Genomic DNA, 21,291 nt, shown 5'->3' with positions numbered 1-21,291 from the left:
TCTTTGCTTGTCATAATAGAGTTCCAGAAAGCTAAGAGACTGAGTGCTTTTCTTCCAGTCAATTCTTCCTTTCCTCTGTTTCTAGTTCACATTTTCACACTGATAATTAGTATAAAAATAAACAAATAAATATTTCTATAAAGCAGAAAGAGAAAATCCCCACTCTTAGGGTTATCTGACTTTCATCTGTTCAACCATGTCTTATTTCAGTAGATATTATTTCAAACATTCCCCTGTCACTTCCTTTTCAGGATTCCCATTTGCCTCAAAGGGCATGCACTTCGGTATCTCTGCTTGTGTTTCTTTAAATTGATGCATTTGAAGAGTTCCTTAGAAACTTCAGTTTACTCATAAAGTGACCACAAAATTATATAGCTAAAATAATTGAAACAAACAATATGAGGGAAATATCGTTTTTTCTAATCTTATGGTATATATAATTACTGAAATTGTATACTATTTCATTTTTATTCCTGCTCACACTTATTTTGACCCTGATTATATTCTGTCTGAAAAGTGAAATTAAGTAACTGCAAAACAAAAGTTTCATTAATTGAATGCATTTGCAGTATCTTTTTCACCTTTCAACTGTTTCATTCAAAATTTGCTTTAATGTAGAGAATCAGCATACAAGGTGGGTGAACAGGGAGGGTGGTGGAAGTGAACATATCTGCAGTTATGTTCACTCTGTGTTTTATCCTCAATTGCTATGGTCTTTTCTAAGTGTTTTCTTTATTTCAGCGTCTGTGAACTTTGGAGTAAATGGATGCTGTTTAAGGAGTTTTCAATTGGTTAATGGATACACAATTTGGTGGCTTTAGAACTAGAAAAAGCTTGGAATATAAATTCCCTCTCTGCCTACTTATCTGTGTGATGTGTTACTTTTCCTGTGTAGTCTTAGTTTCCCCACAACTATTACAAGTTCCAAAGTCTGTCTTTTAATATTGATGTAAAATTAAATGAAACACACACGTATTACATATAATAAGTGTATATAAAATACTGTGTTTCTGTGTGTGGTGCACTCAGTACCCATAAATCAATAAGAAAATCTAACAATACAGCTATAACATAACTTAGTCACTTAAACATTATAACTAGCTAGGAAATACATGAAAACATGCTCACATGCTGGAAAATTAAATTTAAGATGATGAAGCTTTTGTTGTTGGCTTTTTATTTTGTTTGCAATTAAAACAGTTATAGTATCTGGAGTTGGCCAAGGCATAAGGAAATGGATCCCATCTAGTGTTATTAATATAAGTGTGAAAAGATAAAACTTTAAGGAGGGCAGTTTGGCATTTCTAGTCCAAATGACAAATATTTATGTACTCCAACTCAGTACTTGTATATTGAAATATTTCCTTTAAGAGAAACACTCAAGATTTGAAAAAAAAAAAAGCACATATACAAATGCTCATAAGCAGTATTATTTTAAAGGTAATTATTGAAAAATACCTAAATATCCACTAACAGGCAAATGATCAAATAAAGTATGGTTTGCCCATACTTTGTAGTATTTTGAAAAGTCTGGAATAGCTCTCTCTCCTTGAAATAGTGAAACATGGTGGCAGAAAGGGAGTGAGTTGCCTTGTGCCACCACTGCCACCACACATGCAGTAATAGACTAGAATGATGTCAGAAAACAAAAAATGGTCACCTATCAGAGTCTGCAGCTCAATATCAAGAAGCTGCTAACATTTTGCAGTGATGGTTGTGAAGATTCCATGAACTCTTAGATGTGGAAACATCTTTAAAAACTGTCAAATACTTTAAACTTTGGAAGATTATTGTGATTTTCATTCTGTCCAGTGGCTACACTCACACTTTAAATACAATCTTTTAACCTTCCTTGAAGTAAAGCAGTCTGTGTTTGTGAACTGAAGAAATAATTGAAATGAAATAATGCAGAATGCAGTGCTTTTTGTATGGCCCAAAGGAGCCTTCTGCTGACTTTGCTATAATGTTTTAGCTTGTGAGAGTCTCTGGAACCTTCCCTGCTTCATCAAGGGAGTCACTTCTATGTCATCTTACTAAGGACAAATACCTAAAACAAACATGTTTAGACCCAGTGCCTGTCCATTGCTGCAAGCAGTCCTACACACCTCCAAGCAACAAGTTCAAGATCGTATGAAGTTGGAAATCCAGGATCCTAGAACACCCCATCCACCTATATTTACAGGAACCTCCCTCCATCTGCACCTTGATGGCAGTGCTAAGGAGAATGATTCTGGTAGCTGTCTGAATCGGCTGAAATACAGCCTATTGGGAACTGCGAAAAGATTGGGGATATGCTGCAGACCCCTCTGGGCCCATTTTAAAGAGACTGCATTTCATCATGCCAAATCATGAGCCAAGTTTCCTGCCAAAACGGAACCTCTTGCTTTTGCTGGTCTGGGAAAATAGAAAACATTTCAAAATCAACAGGAAATAGTGGTCAGTATCCATAAAAATCTTCCATATGAAGAAAAACAGATGAGTATAAAACCATTTTTACAACTGAAAATTATACTGCCAAAACCAGTGACTAATCAATAAACAGCTATTGCGCAACAACTCAAGTTAACTTGAATACAACTGATAATACTTGTATTAGACCATTCTCACACTGCTAATAAAGACATACCTGAGACTTGATAATCCATGAAGAAAAGAGGTTTAATTGACTCACAGTTCAGCATGGTTGGGAGGTCTCAGGAAACTTTCAGTAGTAGCAGAAAGGGAAGGAAACACAACCACCTTCTCATGGCGGCAGCAAGGAGAAATTCAGAGTGAAGCAGTGAGGAAAGCTCCTAATAAAATCATAAGATCTCATGAGAACTTACTGTCATGAGAACAGCATGGAGGTAACCACCCCCATGATTCTATTACCTCCCACTGGGTCCCTCCCATGACACACGGGGATTATGTGAACTACAATTCAAGAAGAGATTTGGGTGGGGACACAAACCATATCATAGTGTCAGATATGGAAAAAGTTCCTTGAATCATATGAAAGGTTACAAAAATCAGAAAGTAACTGTTAGGTATTGAACATAATCAACAAAGATTCAACATGTATACATATATATATATATATATATATATATATATATATATATATATATATCTGGATTCATAATTGGAGGCCCTGAAGAATATAAACAAAACAATATAACAGAATTAACACTTAACAAGATTAACACTTCCCAAAAATTAAAGAAAAGACAAACCTATATATTGAAAAGGACCTAAATTATTTCTGGGAAAATTGATTTAGATTGGTCAGCTCCAAAACATATTGTAGTAAAACTATTAAACGCTAAGGAAAAAATCCTCTAAGCTTCTGACAAAAAAGCAATTGTTTACAAAGGAAAGAAAGTCAGGTTTGCATCAGATTTCTCAACAGCAAAGTAGAAAACAATATTTTCAGGAAATATTTTCAGCAATATTTTCAGGAAATTCAAGGAAAGAAGATGGGAGCAAGGATTTTATATCTCATCAAACTGTTCTTCAGGTATTGAGATCATATGAAAATAGTTTTCATCATGTTAGAACTCAGAGAATCCTGTAACCTTAAGCCCTTCCTGAGGAGTCAGTTGGGGAAACAGCTTCATCCAACCAAGAGATGATCAATCTAAGACAAAATCAGATGAAGAAACAAGGTTTGGGGGAGAGAGAGAGAGAGAGAGAGAGAGTGTGTGTGTGTGTGTGTGTGTGTGTGTGTGTGTGTTTGTTTGTAAGTCTGGGTTCAATGAAAAGTGAAAAACAACACAGTAATCTGAAACCAGAAAGTTTAATATAATTGTATAGGAATAATGAGGAATTGGCTAGTAAAAATGAATGAGAACTCTAAAGAATATAGGAACAGCAGACATAAAGAGAAGCCACTACGTCAGGACTCAGATTGCCTTAGGAAGAACATCCTCTCCCCCATTATCAGAGCTGAGTCATAGACCTTGCTAGAAGGGCATAGCCATGGCTCATTGGGTCACTGCGAAGTCACTGTAGTGCCATGTTGGTGAAACTTGCTAGAAATGTTTCCTCTCTGGTGCTGGTAAGAGCAATTCATTGAGAAATGTTTTTCTGGAGGAACTCTACTATATAACTACCACAGGTGGGGCCTGGGGTGCTACTGCTGATGACCACTGATACTACTGGCTGCCATGCACTGCAGGAACCTGTCCAGTAAACACACTGGAACAAGAAAGCAAGCCCCTTTCTTCCTATGCTGTCTTTAGATAGGATGAATGGGTATCACTTAAGCTAATACCAAATAGTAGAATTCTAAGTAAGGAAAGGGGAAGATAAAGACATTATAAAATATATTCATATAAAGATAACCCCTAAAACAAAAATCCAAAATTTCCTAAATTCCAAAAGTACAAAAAATAAAAATAAAAAACATATAATGTAGAGATGAAGTAAATATGAAAAACTCAGGAAATAAAAATGTGACAGATTTGAGACCAAATGTGTAATTTATATTAATAAATGTAAATGGATTTAACCCACCTATTAAAAGAATAAAACATTTAGATTGAATTCAAAGTAAAACCCGCTCTGTGCTGTATACAGGAGACATACATAAAAAAGTGAATCAGAAAGAAAGGTTGCAGTTCTGATACTGGACAAGGTAAAATTCAGGCTAAGATTCATTAAACAAGACAAAGAAGCCACCTGATGCTTAAAGATGACAATGCTTAAAATTCACGATGAAAATGTAATAGTTAATCAATAAATCAGTATCAATTACAAAGTACCTGTCTTCATAAAATAGAATTATAGGAAATGCAAATAGATAGATACTAACACACTAATAGGAAGTTAACACACTTCTTTCACGGCAAGACACACCAAGAGGACAAAAAGTAAAAGTATTGGTCAGGCAAGGAGGCTCGCGCCTGTAATCTCAGCACTTTGGGATGCCAAAGTGGCGAGATCTCTTGAGGCCAGGAGTTTGAGATCGAGAACATCCTGGCCACTATGGCGAAAGCCAGGCCCTACCAAAAATACAAATAAATAAATAAATAAATAAATAAATAAATAAATAAATAAAATTAGCCAGGCATGATGATGCTCAACTGTAATCCCAGCTACTCGAGAGGCTGAGGTAGGAGGATCACTTGAACCCAGGAAGCAGAGTTTGCAGTGAGCCAAGATTGCACCACTGCACTCCAGCCCAAGCAACAGAGCAAGGGTCTGTTTAAAAAAAAAAAAAAAAAAGGAAAAGTCTTAAAGGTTTTAATGGATAAGGTAGATCATATATATGTATGTGTCTACATAGGTGTTTGTGTATATGCATATCAAATCTTATATCCTTGCAAATAATCTTCTACCTTGAAATTTAAAAACCTAAATAACTCTTATTTGAAAAAGGAAAACAAACTGAAATTGCACAATTCTAAAACATAATGATAAAAACATCACATATCAGAATTTGAACATACAATTAAAGTGCCTTCAGGAAGATTATTTATAGCTTTAAATACTTGACATCAATAAAAATGGAAGGAAGAACATTAAAAATTTTAATTCCTAACTTAAGAAGTTACAAGAATAATTACAAAACAAATACCAAGAAAGAAGAAAAAAGTTAATGAAATAGAAGACAGCGAAGCAATAAATAAAGTACTGTTCCTTTGGGGGAAAATAAAATGAAATAGATAAACCATTGTTTAGCATAATATAAAAGGAGTAATCACAGATATACAAAATAAGAAATGACAAAGGAGAAATAACTCTATGCAAATCCATTTGAAAACTAAAATGAGGAAATACTTTCTGTCCAAATTGACTTCAGTGGCATTATAATGTTTAAACAGATGTGTAGAAAACAAAAATTTTCAAGAAATTGCACCCACAACCATGTGCAGATTTGTTTATAGGGGAAGCTACCAAACTTTAAGGATCAGAGAGTTTCAATGCTAACTGACTTGTAGGTCAGTGATATCCAGAACTCTCTGTGGCAGTAGAAATATTTGACGTCTGTGATGTTCAGTATGGTCGCCATCAGCCACATATGGCTATTGAATGAGCACTTGAAATGTGGCTACGATGACTAAGGAACTGAATTTTTAACTTATTTAATTGTAATTTTTAAAGTTATAAGATCTTATGTGACTGATGGTTATTGTACTGGGCAGTATAGTGCTAGCTCCTAAAAACGTAGGAAAATATCTAAATTCTTTTTATGAACCATGTAGAACTTTGAAGCCTAAACCAGATTTGTTTATTTAATTTCAACTTTTATACTGGATAACAGGGGTACATGTGCAGGTTTGTTACATGGTTATATTGCATGATGCTGAGGTTTGGGGTATGGCCCCCATAACTCAGGTAGTGAGCAACGCCCGATAGGTAGTTTTTCTTTTCTTTAACTTTTATTTTAGATACAGGTGTACATGTGTAGGTCTGTTACAGAGGTAAACTGGTGTCACATAAGTTTGTTGTACAGATTATTTTGCCACCTAGGTACTAAGCCTACTACCCAATAGTTATTTTTCTGTTTGTCTCCCTCTGCCATCCTCCACCCTCAGGTAGACCCCAATGTCGATTCCCTTCTGTATCCATATGTTCTCATTGTTCAGCTCCCACTTACAAGTGAGAACAAGTGATGTTTGTCTGTTCCTGTGTTAGACTGCTAAAAATGAGGGCCTCCAGCTCCATCCATGTTCCTGCAAAGGACATGATCTTGTTCTTTTTATGGGTGTGTAGTATCCCATAGTGTATATGTACCATATTTTACATTTTATTTATCCAGTCTAGCGTTGATGAACATTTAATTTGATTCCTTGTCTTTGCTATTATGAGTAGTGCTGCAAAGAACATTCACATGCGTGTGTCTTTATAGTAAAATGATTTATATTCTTTTGGGTATATACCCAGTAATGGCATTGCTGGTTTGAATAATTCTTTTTTTAGCTCTTTGAGGAATCACCAAACTGCTTTTCACAGGGATTGAACTAATTTACACTCCCACCAACAGTGTAGAAGTGTTCGTTTTTCTCCACAACCTTTCCAGCATCTGTTATTTTTTGACATTTTTAATAATAACTATTCTGACTGATGTAAGATGGTGTCTCATTGTGGTTTTGATTTGCATTACTCTAATGATCAGTGGTTTTGAGCTTTTTTCCACATAATTGGTGGCCACATGTATATCTTCTTTTGAAGAGTGTCTGTTCATGTCATTTGCCCACTTTTTAATGGGGGTATCTGAATTTTTCTTGTAAAATAGTTTAAGTTCGTTATAGATGCTGGATATTAGATCTCTGTGAGATGCATAGTTTGTAAATATATTCTTCCATTATGTAGGTTGTCTGTTGACTCCCTTGATCATTTCTTTCCCTGCGAAGAAGTTTAATTACATCCCATTTTCCAATTTTTTGCTTTCGGTATGATTGCTTTTGGCATCTTCATCATAAAACTTTGCCAGTTCCAATACCATTATATATAATGGTATTGGCAAGGTTGTCTTCCAGGGTTTTTATACTTTTGAGTTTTATGTTTAAGTTTTTAATCCATCTTGAGTTGATTTTTGTTTATGGTATAAGGAAAGGGTCCAGTTTCAGTTTTCTGCTTATGGCTAGCCAGTTATCGCAGCAACATTTATTGAATAGGGAGTCGTTTCCCCATTGTGTGTTTTTGTCAGCTTTTGAAGATCAGATGGTTGTAGGTTTGTGCCCTAATTTCAGGTTCTCTATGCTGTTCCTTTGGTCCATAAGTCTGTTTTTGTACTGGTACCATGCTATTTTGGTTACTGTAGTCCTGAAGTATAGTTTGAAGTCGGGTATCATGATGCCTCCAGCTTTATTCTTTTTGCTTAGGGTGGCCTTGGCTATTTGGGCTCTTTTTTTGGTTCCGTGTGAATTTTAAAATTGTTTTTTCTAATTCTATGAAGAATATCATTGGTAGTTTGATAGAAATAGCACTGAGTCTCTAAATTGCTTTGTGAAGTATGGCCATTTTAATGATAATGATTCTTTCTATCCCTGAGCATGGAATGCTTTTGCATTTGTGTTGTCTCTGATTTTGAACAGTGTTTGGTAATTATCCATGTAGAGATCTTTCACCTCTCTGATTAGCTGTATTCCTAGGTATTTTTTTATGTGGCAATTGTGAAAGGGATTGTGTTCCTTGTCTGGTGTTAGTGTATAGGAATGCTAGTGAGTTTTGTATGTTGATTTTGTATCCTGGAGCTTTACTAAAATTGTTTATCAGCTCTAGGGCTGAGACTATGGAGTTTCCTACATATAGAATCATGTCATCAGCAAATAGGGATAATTTGATTTCCTCTTTTCCTGTTTCAATTCCCTTTATTTCTTTCTCTTGCCTGATTTTTTTTTTTTGGCCAGGACTTCCAATATGGGGTTGAGTAGGAGTGGTGAGGAGGGCGTCCTTGTCTTGTGCTTGTTTTCAAGGGGGAATACTTTCAGCTTTTGCCAATTCAGTATGGAGTTGGCTGTGGGTTTGTCATAGATGGCTATTATTTTGAAGTATATTTCTTCACTGCCTAGTTTATTGAGAGTTTTTAACATGAAGGAATATTGAATTCTATTGAAAGCCTTTCTGCATCTATTGAGATAATAAACAAAAATGTGATTTTTGTCTTTAGCTCTGTTTATGTGATGAGTCTTATTTATTGATTTGCAAGTTGAACTAACCTTGAATCCCAGGGATAAAGCCTACTTAATCATGGTGGATTAGCTTTCTGATGTGCTGCTGCATTCAGTTTGCATGGATTTTGTTGAGGATTTTTTGCATCAATGTTCATCAAGGATATTGGCCTGAAGTTATCTTATCTTTTCTGTTATGCCTCTACCAGATTGTGGTATCAGGATGATGCTGACCTCACAGAATGAGTTGGAGAGGAATCCTTCCTCCTCAATTTTTTGATAGTTTTAGTAGGAATGCTACCAGTTCTTCTTTATCCATCTGGTAGAATGTGATTGTGAATCCATCTGATTCTGGGTTTTTCTTGGTTGTCAGGTTATTTATTATTGATTCAATTTTGTAGTATTGGTCTGTTCAGGAAGTCAGTTGTTCTGTTGATGCACGTCTGTTCAGGGAATCAATTTCTTCTTAATTCAGTCTTGGGAGGGTGTATGTGTCCCCTCTTATTCATCTCTTCTAGGTTTTATAGTTTGTGTGCCTGGAGGTGTTCGTTAGTACTCTCTGATGGTTACTTGCATTCCTGTGGAGTCACTATTTCTGTGCAACATTTCCTTTCTCATTTCTAACTGTGTTTATATGAATCTTGTCTCTTTTCTTCTTTATTATTCTAGCTATTGGCCTATGTAGATCATTAATTTTTTTCAAAAAACAAACTCCTGGATTCATTGATCTTTTGAATGGTGTATGTCTCGATCTTCGGTTTACCTCTGGTTCTGTTTATTTCTTGTCTGCTAGTTTTGGGGTTGGTTTACTCTTGCTTCTCTAGTTCTTTTAGTTGTGATGTTAGGTTGTTAATTTGGGATCTTTCTAACTTATTGATGTAGGCATTTAGTGCTATAAATTTCCCTTCTAACACTGCCTTAGCTGTGTCCAAGATACTCTGATATGTTGTATCTTTTTTCTCAATACTTTCAAAGAACTTCTTGATATCTGCCTTCACTTACCTAAAAGTCACTCTGGAAAATGGTTGTTTAATTTTCATGTAATTGAATGGTTTTGAGCAATTTTTTAAGTCTTGATTTTTATTTTTATTTTGCTGTGATCCAAGAGTGTGTTTGGTATCATTCTGGTTCTTATATATTTGCTGAGGGTTGTTATATGGTCAGTTGAGTAGTCAGTTTTAAAGTATGTGCCATATAGTGATGAGAAGAATGTCTATTCTGTCGTTTTGGGGTGGAGACTTCTGTAAATATCTGTCAGGTCCATTTTGTCCAGTGTTGAATTCAGGTCCTGAATATCTTTGTTAATTTTCTGCCTTGATGATTTAATACTGTCAGTGTAGTATTAAAGTCTCCACTATTATTGTATGGAAATTGAAGTCTCTTTGTAGGTCTATAAGAACTTGCTTTATGAGTCTGGGCACTCCTATTTTGGGTGCATAAATATTTAGGATATTGCCTTGTTGAATTGAATTCTTTACCATTATGTAATGCCCTTCTTGGTCTTTTTCGATCTGGATATGAAATTCTTGGTTAAAGATTCTTTTTTTCTTTAAGAATGTGAATACAGGCTCCAATCTCTTCTGGCTTGTATGGTTTCTGCTGAAAGGTTCACTGTTGGCCTGATGGAGTTCCCTTTGCAGGTGACCTGCCCTTTCTCCCTAGCTGCCTTTAACATTCTTTCATTTAAACCTTGGAAAATCTGATGATTATGTTTCTTGGAGATTATCTTGTGTAGAATCTTCCAGGTGTTCTCAGTATTTCCTGCATTTGACTATTGGTCTCTCTAGCAAGGTTGGGGAGATTTTCATGGGCAATACCCTGAAATATGTTTCCAAGTTGTTTGCTTTCTCCTCATCCCTTTTAGGGATGCCAGTGATTCATAGATTTGGCCTCTTGACATAATCCCACATTTATCAGAGGTTTTGTTCACTCTTTTTAATTCTTTGTTCTTTACTTTTGTCTGACTGTCTTATTTAAGTCTTCAGGTTCTGACGTCATTTTCTCAGCTTGGTCTATTCTACTGTTAATACTTGCTGCTGCATTGTGAAATTCTTGTAGTGTTTCAGCTCTATCAGATCATTTAGGTTCTTCTTTATACTGGCTATTTCACCTGTCAACTCCTGTATCATTTTATTGTGATTCTTAGTTTCCTGGATTGGGTTTTCCCATTCTCCTGAATCTTGATGATCTTTGTTCTTGTTCATATTCTAAATTCTATTTCTGTGATTTCAGTCAACTCAACCTGGTTAACAACCCTTGTTGGAGAACTAGTTTGACTGGAGGACGTAAAACACCCCAACCCCTTAAGTTGCTGGAGTTCTTGCATTGGTTCTTTCTCATCTCTGTGTGTGGTTGTTCCTTTAACTGCTAGGCTGCCTCTGATTGTGGTGGTCAGGTGGGGGCAGGGACGTTGCACTGAAGTCCTAGGTCAGGCAGCCCTGCTCAGTGAGAAGTGAGGACTGGGACCTGCATTGAGAACAGTCTGACCACTTTTCCATTAGATGAGTGCTCTGTGCCAAGGGACCAGACCAGTCACTGTTCCCATGGATTCTCCAGAACCTGGAGACAGCAAGGGCTAGTGCTGTGAGACAGCAAAGATGGTAACCTGCCTCTCGCACCAGCAGCTTTGTCCCAGGGAGTTACAAAGCTGCTACTGGCTCGATAGTCCCAGTAGGGGATGGACCCAGTGAGGAGATACTGGATCAGGGGCCCACATAACCAACAATCTGGCCATTTTTCCACAGGGCTGCTACAGTATGTTTGGGGATCTGCTCCGGTCTCTAATCATCTCCAATTTCCCATTACCTGAAGGTATTAACAGTGAAGGCTACAAAACAGTAAAGATGGTGGCCTGCCCCTCCCTCTGGCAGCTCCATCCTAGGGAGGTATGGACTTGCTGCCAGCCCCAACACACTGGCAGGGGTGGCTGGGGACCTTGGTCAGGAGCTTCCACCCAGTGATGAGGAATAGGATTGGGGACCTGCATAAAAAAGCAGTCTGGCCACTTTTTCATAGAGCCGGTTGGGCGTCCACTTCAGCCTCTTGTTGCCTTGCACTCTACAAAGCTCAAAGGCAACAATGGCTAAGACTGTGAAAGAACAAAGATGGCAGTCCTCCCCTCTTTCTGGAAGTTCTGTCTCAGGGAGTTTTGGAACAGTTGCTGGCTGGAAAACACTGGCAGGGGTGGCTATAGACCTCGATTAGGAGATTCTGCTCAGTGGTGGAAAAAGTCTGGTTGCTTCTTTGTAGAACTGCTGCAGTATTCCACGGGACAGCTCCAGTCCCTAGTCACCTTGGATTTCCCAGAGCCAGAAGGCTTCAACAGCTAAGTCTGCCAAACAGCAAAGATGGCAGCCTACCCCTCCCTGTGGGAGCTCCGTCTCAGGGAGGTGTAACACTGCTACCTGTGGCAGGCTGGGGTTCCAAGCCAGTGGGTCTTATCCTGCAAGGTGCTGTGAAAGAGGGGCCTGCAGTCAATCATTGCTCAGCCCCCTGGACTTAGCTCCTTTCCTAGGGGTATGTACAAGGGTCTAATCTCCCACTTTGCTGGAGTTGCAGCCAGTTTTTCCAGGAAGCCTAAGTATCAAAAGCTCCTGGGGCTCCACGTGTGCCCAAGTGGCTGCTCTGCCAAGACTCCACATAGCTCTGCCTGTCAGAATGAAGGCCCTATTGGAGTGGGTTCACAAGGGCATCTCCTAACCTGAGGGTTGCAAAGATCCGTGAGAGAAGAGTGGGTCCCCGGGGTCATGCACTCACTCACTGCTTCCCTGAGAGTGGGAGGCTCCCCTGGCTCTGTGTCACTCGAGGGTGGGTAGTCAGTTAGTCATCCTGTCTTGATTTTCTCCATTCTCCATTGGTCGACTTGTTTTCTTGATGAATCCCAATGTGTGTACCTGAGTGTTTCAGTTATAGGTGCTGTATTTATTTCCCCTTCCATTTCTCTCCATGAGTGTGGGGCACACTAGCTGCTTCTAATTGGCTGTCTTGGCCAGCCCCTCCGTAGGTAGTTTTTCAACATCTTTCTCCACCCCTCTAGTAGTCTGCAGAACATTCTTCCCATGTTTGTGTTCATGTATGCTCAGTGCTTAGCTCCCACTTATAAGTGAGAACATGCATAAGTCTGATTTAAACACATACATACACATAACTCATGTATGAGTATTATTACAAAAATCCTAATAAAATACTGAGAATTAGAATTTAACATATTTAAAACAATTAGTCAAGACAAAGTATGTTCTGTTTTTGTTTTCTGGAAATGAAAAGAGGATTTACTTTTAGAAAATCCATTAATGGAACTCAACATAATAAGATAGCTAAGGAATAAAATTATATAAACTGAAAAAAATCAACACACTACTGAACAAAAAAATAAACTGGAAAGTGAATAGTAAGTTCTTAGCTTGAAAAAAATATTTACACCTCAGTGCTAAACCAGTATTTTACTCACTTGTTTAAAATAATCCAACTGGCTATTTATACTTTCAATACAATGGGAAAGAAACACGCATTTACAATAGCTAAAAGAGAGCAGGAGTTAACCAATATGCAAAACTTATATAAAGAAAAGTTTAAAACACCTGACCAAAAGCATGAACCATAAAACAATCACAGCATAGATTTTGTCAAAATTAAGAACTTCTGCTTTTTTAAAAGACATGAGTAAGAGAATGAAAATATAGGCTATAGACTAAGATAAAATATTTGCAGGTCACCTAGTGGACAGCAGTACTCCTGCCGAAGTGATTATAGATTCAATGGAATCCCTATCAAAATCACAGCTGGTGGCCAGGCGCAGTGGCTCATGCCTGTAATCCCAGCACTTTGGGAAGCTGAAGTAGGTGGATCACCTGAGGTCAGGAGTTCAAGACCAGCCTGGCCAACATGGTGAAGCCCTGTCTCTACTAAAAATACAAAAAAAAAAAAAAAAAAAAATGCTGGGCGTGGTGGCAGGCAGCTACAATCCCAGCTACTCAGGAGGCTGAGGCAGGAGAATGGCTTGAACCCAAGGGGCAGAAATTGCAGTGAGCCAAGATTGCGCCACTGCACTCCAGGCTGGGGAACAAGAGCAAAAGTCTACCTCAAAAAAAAAAAAAAAAAAAAAAAAAAAAAAACCATAGCTGCCTTTTTTTGCATAAATTGACAAGTTGATCCTTAAATTTATATAGAAATACAAAAGACTAAGAATAGCCAAAGCAATCTTGGAAAGAGAGAACAAAAGTAAAGAACTCACATTTTCTGATTTTAAAACTTACTACAAAGCTACAATACTAAAGACATTGTGGTTTTGGCGTAGGAGTAGACATATAGAATGGTGGGTTAGAATTGAGAGTTCAGAAATGAACCCATAAATTTATGGATAATTGATTGTAGACAAGGGTGCCAAGACAAGTTGATGGCATTTTCAACAACTTGTACAGGAACAACTGGATATCCACATGGAAAAGAATAAAGTTGCAGCCCACCTCCATACCATGTACAAAATTAGCTACAAGTGGATTATAACCTAAATGTGGGAGCTAAAAGTATAAAACTCTTAGAGAAAAACATAGGAGTAAATCTTCATGACCTTGAATTAGATAATGGTTTCATAGATACAGCACCTAAAGCACAAACAACTAAAGAAAAAAATAGATAAATTGAACTTCATCAAAATTAAAAGCATTGTGTTTCCAAGAACACAATCATGAAAATGCAAAGACAGCCCATACAGAGAGAGAAAATAGGCAAATGCATGGAGGCAAGAAATTAGGTTAGTAGTTTCCAGAGACTGAGCTAAAGAGGGAATGGGAATTGGCTGTTAATAGGTATGATGTTTCTTTTTGGAGCATTTTAAAGCCACATAGAGTGATAGTTACACAACTCTGCATATACTGAAAACAGCTAAATTGTATACTTAAAGGAGTCAATTTTATGGTATATGAGTTGTATCTCAAAGCTTTTAAAGATGTTTAAATTTAAAAGTCTGGGATAGATGTGCATGTACTGAGATGGAAAAAACACCTAAGACATATATAATGTGTCAAACAATAATTTTTTTTTTTTTTTTTTTTTTTGAGACAGAGTCTCGCTCTGTCGCCCAGACTGGAGTGCAGTGGCGCGATCTCGCCTCACTGCAAGCTCCGCCTCCTGGGTTCCCGCCATTCTCCTGCCTCAGCCTCCCGAGTAGCTGGGACCACAGGCACCCGCCACCACGCCTGGCTAGTTTTTTGTATTTTTTAGTAGAGACGGGGTTTCACTGTGTTAGCCAGGATGGTCTCGATCTCCTGACCTTGTGATCCCACCGCCTCGGCCTCCCACAGTGCTGGGATTACAGGCGTGTGCCACCACGCCTGGCCTGTAATTTCATTTCTGTAAGAAAACTATTTTTATAGTTACATATTTGAATACGTGGACAAAAACCAATAAACTGATAACATTCATTTCATTTAGAGAAGAGACTGGAATTTAAGAATCAGGTAAAACTAATTTTACTTTTTAAATCTGTTTACTTCTATAATTTAAAACCTTTTAAAATGAGAATATTTCATGTAATTTGCTTATGTAAAATACATAAATATCCTCAAAGTGAGTAAATAAAGGCACCAACCACAAAGCCTGACATGTAATAGGCACTTCACAATAAAAAGTCCCTTTGCCTTATGTAATGTGAAGTCCAAACACAACACTAGGTGGGGGGTGTTTCATGGTTTTATTCACATTATGCAGACAGCATGCATAGCCAACTTCTCAAGTCAGGTGTCAATAAGAAACTTTTTAGGGAGTTATTTACGATCAAGCAGCTTCGTACAATTTACCATAGTCTGTTTTCACATTGATAATGTATTTCTTTATAAATTATCCAGTCTCAGGTAATAACAAACTACCTGAGACTGGATAATTTGTAAAGAAAATGTTTCATTTGGCTCATGTGTCATTATAGAGCTTGCATTCTAGGGAGGTATACAGAAATAAAACAAAATATATAATATGAATGACAGTGGGTGTTAAGCAGAAAATAAGCAAAAGAGTAGTGTTAAAAGCTAACTTCTTTTTAAATGATGGGAAATAACCTGCAAGTGGTAAAGGAAAATGACAGTAATAAAGAAGACTAGAAGAATAGTTTAATGACAGGAATTTGAATACTGATTTTTAGAGAGGAAGCATGAAGAATGACTAAGACAGGCAATTAGGTACAAAAAGGATATCTACTCCACCTCAAGTAAAGTTGATATGAGGTTGTGGAAGAGAAAAGAGCCTCCACTGAAGGCGGCTGCAAGAGAAGCAGTGTCACTGGGGGGATATGGGGCAGTGCCAGGTTTGGACGAAATTATGGAGGGAAATGGGTGATCCACAGAAAAATCTAAGGAGGATATTGAGTGGATTTTCTGATGTTTTATGTGAGTTCCCAAAGGACATAGTGAAAGAGTCTGGGTGGGAGATGTTAGAAATAACAGTGTCCAGAGACACTGGGGTTTAGAGTGCCAAGGGAGAGGAATGACCTGGGATTGATGGGATGAAGAGGAATAGAGATGGGGAAGTGGAGCCATTCTTTCCTGGATCACACAGTATAGCGGGACTTCCGCTTTTGGAGGCCAAGTTTGGTTGAAGGGCATTCTGACTTCTGGCAGATGAGAAGTAACATGAGGGAAGTAAGTAACTCTTAACACTAAGCACAGGGTTGGTGTCTTGATCCCTGCTTGCTGCCCAGTTTTTATACTATGTTATGCTATCTCTTTCCAGCCTCTAAGTCGCTGCTATGATATTATGTGTGTGTTTAAGGGAGGGGAGGGTGTAGAAAGAAGGGCGCCATTTAGTAATTTGAATGTTTATGTATTAGGTTTTATTTATTTTGCTATTTGAAAGCCTAAATCGTAAGTTTTATTCAAAGAGTATCCAAATAATTGTTGTCATAATTCCCCAAATGAACTTAAACATCAGTTTCTTTTTTCACAGAACTTTTAAAAGAGTGGTGAAAGCTCAAACAGGAAACAGATATTTAGGTCTCAGAACTATTTAACGAAAATCTCAAACACTCTCCCTGACAAAATAGAAACAAAACTAACTCAATTATTTCTAATATCTGGGTGGTGCTTTTCAATAGTTCATTCCTGAAACAGGTATCACACGAATTAAAACTTTTTATTGACCTCTACTGATTGATTTTTTTATTGCTAAAACTCAACATTTTGGATTTGCAGGTATGAATATAAGCAAGAGTGAGATAACAAAAGAAACTTCGTTAAAACCGTCTCGGAGATCCCTGCCTTGCCTCGCCCAGAGTTACGCTTACTCAAAGAGCTTGAGCCAGTCTACCTCCCTCTTCCAGTCAACAGAGAGTGAATCTCAGGCTCCCACATCTATAACCTTAATCTCCACTGACAAAGCAGAGCAAGGTGAGCAACAATTCCTATTTTCTTGTCCAATTTATAAAATCTACGTTTTCCAAATAGTCCTTTCCTTCCTTTTTCCATTGGACCAGTTTTATAGAGCTCTTCAGGAAGGAGGCTGGCATAGAAAGGAGACCAATACACCATGCCATTTGTTGGCCAGATGTGTTTTATCTCTTCCTTGCCTTGAAGGTGGCCAATCCCATGGAGTCTGGACCTAATATTTGTTCGCAGTGGAAGTCCCAGCTACATGAATCACTGGTGCATTTGGCCACTATTTGCATCCCTCTTGTTGATGAGTAACATTCCTGGCGAGAACTTATAACCAGTATTCAAACAGAAAATGTCAGCAATAGTAAACTCGGTTTTCTAAAAATAAAGGCTGAAGACTTTACAACTGACAATAAAGCAGTGAAGATTTGGTTGCATAAAGATTTTGGCAATCCAAGGCTGGTGTGCAAGGGCTGAATTTGAGAGACATACCAGCTAGGTGCCACACAAAGAAACGGTGTGGCTACCCTTAGGCACTCTCCTACACACATTTGCCCACTAAGACACACACTATCTCTTTAGACAACTCCTTTTTATAAGAGTTAAGAATTTGAATACAACCATGCTCCCTGTTGTGCAGTGGTTAGGGTGTGTTTTTCTTTTTCTTTTTTTTTGAGATGGAGTCACGCTTTCTCACCCAGACTGGAGTGCAGTGGCGCAATATCAGCTCACTGCAACGTCTGCCTCCCACGTTCAAGTGATTCTCCTGTCTCGGCCTCCTGAGTACTGGGATTACAGGCACACACCACCATGCCTGGCTAATTTTTCTATTTTTTAGTAGAGACTGGGTTTCATCATGTTTGTCAGGCTGGTCTCAAACTCCTGACCTTGTGATCCACCCACCTTGGCCTCCCAAAATCCTGGGATTATAGGCATGAGTCACTGCACCTATCTGTATTTTTATTTTTCAATCCTTTTGTGGCTTTTTCTTATAAGAATGCATTCCCTTATGACTCCATATGGTTACTTCTTTTTCTGGATAACTAAAAAATATCAAAAGTACTGTTTCAATACTGTTGTGAAATCACTACATATTGTAGTTAGCTTACAAATATGTCCAGCATGTAAAGTGGCAACTTGTTCAAGAAGATGAGGGTATGAAAACATAATATTGATGTTTCTTTCCCTTATCAAAAGTGAAATTTTATGCCATGCACGATGGCTCATGACTGTAATCCCAGCACTTTGGGAGGCCAAAGTGGGCAGATCACTTGAGGCCAGGAGTTCGAGACCAGCCTGGCCCAGAAGGTGAAACCCTGTCTCTATTAAAAACACAAAAGTTAGCCAGGCATGATGATGCGTGCCTATAGTCGCAGCTCCTCAGGAGACTGAGGCATGAGAATCACTTCAACCCGGGAGGTGAAGGTTGCAGTGAGCCGAGATGGTGCCATTGCACTCCAGCCTGAGTGACAGAGCTAGACTCTGTCTCTTAAAAAAAAAAAAAAGAAAAAAAAAGAAAAAAAAATTTAAATAACTAATTTTAACTTATTAAGTTAAAAAAATTCACGTTTAGCCATCATTTGTCCATCTATCACCATGGTTATTTTTCTGTTATGCTTTTATTTCCCAAAACTACAAAGTGTCTTATTTTATTTCAGTTAACACTGAGGAGAATAAAAATGACTCTGTGCTGAGATGTTCTTTTGCTGACCTCAGCGATTTTTGTTTGGGTAAGTTGATATTCAGTATTTACTACTCCTTTCCCTCTCTCCAAAGGTAAACTGTGTTCTAAAAAAAAACTAGCATTTTTTTTTTTTTTAAGAAAAAAGTTCATGTTTGGTTTTTAACGTAATGGGTGGGTTTAATATTGTGAGGTTAAGAAATTAAGAAATGTATAGTTTGGAATTCAAATATATAGGAGGATTTATGATGAGCAATAATCTCATAATAAAAAATAACAATTTTTGCCATTATTCTGAAAATTTCAATTTTTTATAAGTAAGAACATATAGACTACTATTTCAAGATCTATAAAATTTTGACACTCAGAATTTAGAATGTTAGTAACACTCAGAGATTCTATCTCAACCCATCATTACAGGATACTATAAATTTTATTTATTTTTCCTATAACAGTGACAAGTTTACTCAATCTCCTTTTTTGCCTTTTGATGTTACATAAGATTTGCTTCAGTTGAGCAAGCTTTACATTCAGATCTGTAGCTTGCCTATATACAATTCTTTTGAATCGGGTTTTCATTTTCATGAATTAAATAGAAATAAAATAAAGCCAGAATTAATTTAAAAAGTGATACTAATGTGCCAGCACTTATTTTGCAACCTCAGTGCCTTGATACATAACCTGAAGAAACCAAGCCCTGAGTTTTCAGTAGCGGATACATCGGTGGCCAGGTCTCAGTGCCTACAAAAGGAGTTCTCAACTCTGGTTACACATTCAAATCACCAGAGGACTTTTTAATACTTCCTGGATCACAGTTCCAGAAAATCAGTTTTAATTGGTCTGGGGAGTGAAATTAGTATACATACTTTTAACAGCCTGCCCAGTAAATATTTAGTGTGACCAGGATAAAGAATTTCTGACCTAAAAACTGTAACTTGGCTTTTCTCTACAGGCATTGTTAAGTCACTCTTCATAACTTTTGAAACTATGAATTTTGCTATTTATAATTGTATTCTGAATGATTGCAAATTAGTCACGTTTCTTATAATAATTTTTGTTTTATGTGTGGCACAGAAACAGTGCTAGCTTATTAAGTTTTTAATTAAAGAAAGCCAGTGACCAGCAGGTTCATTTCATATACAGAATCGAAAAGAGTATCTCATCAGAAAAAATTCACTCAGAATACAAAGGCCTTTCCTGTAGTAATTAATTCTGAAGATTACTACAAGTTGAGTATTTTTATCCAAAATTCTTGAGACCAGAAGTATTTCAGATTTCAATTTTTTTTGATTTTAGAATATTTGTATTATATACTTACTCGCTGAGCATCCCAAAACTGAAAATATGAAATCTGAAGTGCTCCAGTGAGCATTTCCATTGAGTGTCATTTCAACACTCAAAAAGTTTCAGATTTTGGAGCACTTTGGATTTGGGATGCTCAAAGTATATTATCTGTTATTCTCTAATTTAAAAAAAATAATAACAAAAAACGAACCTGAAGTTTTTCTTGTCCAAAATATCCATACAGGCGGGAGAGTTTGCAAAGCACCCTTCACTAACCTGTCCTCCAAATTAGAACCAATGTATAGTTTAACAATCACTCTATTGAAAAACTTTCCATGTAATTCCTTGCATTTTATTTTTGACAGCTTGCCATTCCAAATATTAAAAAGAACTTTCTCTGAATGCTTAACATAATTGGATGCTCTTAACTTTATGATTCTTTTCACATCACTTTTGTGTGTCTCAGTTATTTGTTCCAGCTGACCTGTATTCATATCTCTCCAGGCATTGTATCTCATATTCACTATTTTAGCATCCCCCAGCATCAGTCTGTCATTTATTCAAGTTAGAAAGATATCACAGCTTCTGCAGTTAAAATGCATACAAACGATGAGGTGTTTGCCTTTATAATGAAGGTGAGGTACAGTCTCCAGCTAACTGTGTAGTATCGCTAAGCATTTCAGGAATCCATCTGGATGTAACACCTGGCTGGGAAATACTCTTTTAGAGTTAGGTGCATATCTATGAGTGTTTTTAATTATTTTATTTTATTATTATTTTTTTGAGATAGAGTCTTGCTCTGTCTCCCAGGCTGGACTGCAGTGGCATGATCTCAGCTCACTGCAACCTCTGCCTGCCAGGTTCAAGCAATTCTCCTGCCTCAGCCTCCTGAGTAGCTGGGACTACAGGTGCGCACCACCACACCCAGCTAATTTTTGTATTTTTAGTAGAGACAGGGTTTCACCATGTTGGCCAGGCTGGTCTCAAAGTCCCAACCTCAGGCAATCCACCCACCTTGGCCTCCCAAAGTGCTGGGATTACAGGCGTGAGCCACCACGCCCGGCCAAATATGAGTGTTTTAATCATCTTTGAAAAGAAATCAAGTAAAATAATGTCAAATATACCAAGAGTACAGTTAAATAAAGCATGAGTAAGCATTTTGGCAATACATGTTCTCTTTTAAATGCAAAGCAGTTACATTCGCTAAGTTTGTCGTTAGCGTGCAGAGTACCAGGTTCCTGTATTGGGCTGATTATTGCATGGGAATTTCCTGACTAATGCATCTTATTAATGGCTTTTTACAGTTAACCACTTTGAGTGGCCCCATGAGAATATTAATGCTGAGGCAGACTTAACTGCATGTGGTCAG

At 37.5% G+C, this 21,291-nt stretch overlaps 1 protein-coding gene across 2 annotated transcripts in view; it reads left to right on the top strand.

Moving 5' to 3' along the window:
• ANO3 (anoctamin 3) overlaps positions 1-21,291 on the top strand; it is a 466,581-nt gene that overhangs the window by 223,166 nt on the left and 222,124 nt on the right. For both annotated transcript variants that reach the window (XM_008003915.3, XM_008003923.3), the window contains 2 exons: positions 16,778-16,972; positions 18,616-18,687. In XM_008003915.3, the coding sequence (XP_008002106.3) occupies positions 16,778-16,972; positions 18,616-18,687 (267 nt within the window). The remainder of the gene's footprint in view (positions 1-16,777; positions 16,973-18,615; positions 18,688-21,291) is intronic.

The sequence above is a fragment of the Chlorocebus sabaeus genome, chromosome 1 (assembly GCF_047675955.1).
Source record: "Chlorocebus sabaeus isolate Y175 chromosome 1, mChlSab1.0.hap1, whole genome shotgun sequence".
Taxonomy (NCBI): Eukaryota; Metazoa; Chordata; class Mammalia; order Primates; family Cercopithecidae; genus Chlorocebus; species Chlorocebus sabaeus.
The sequence above is the reverse complement of the archived record's forward strand: the minus strand, read 5'-3'. Positions and strand labels throughout refer to the sequence as shown.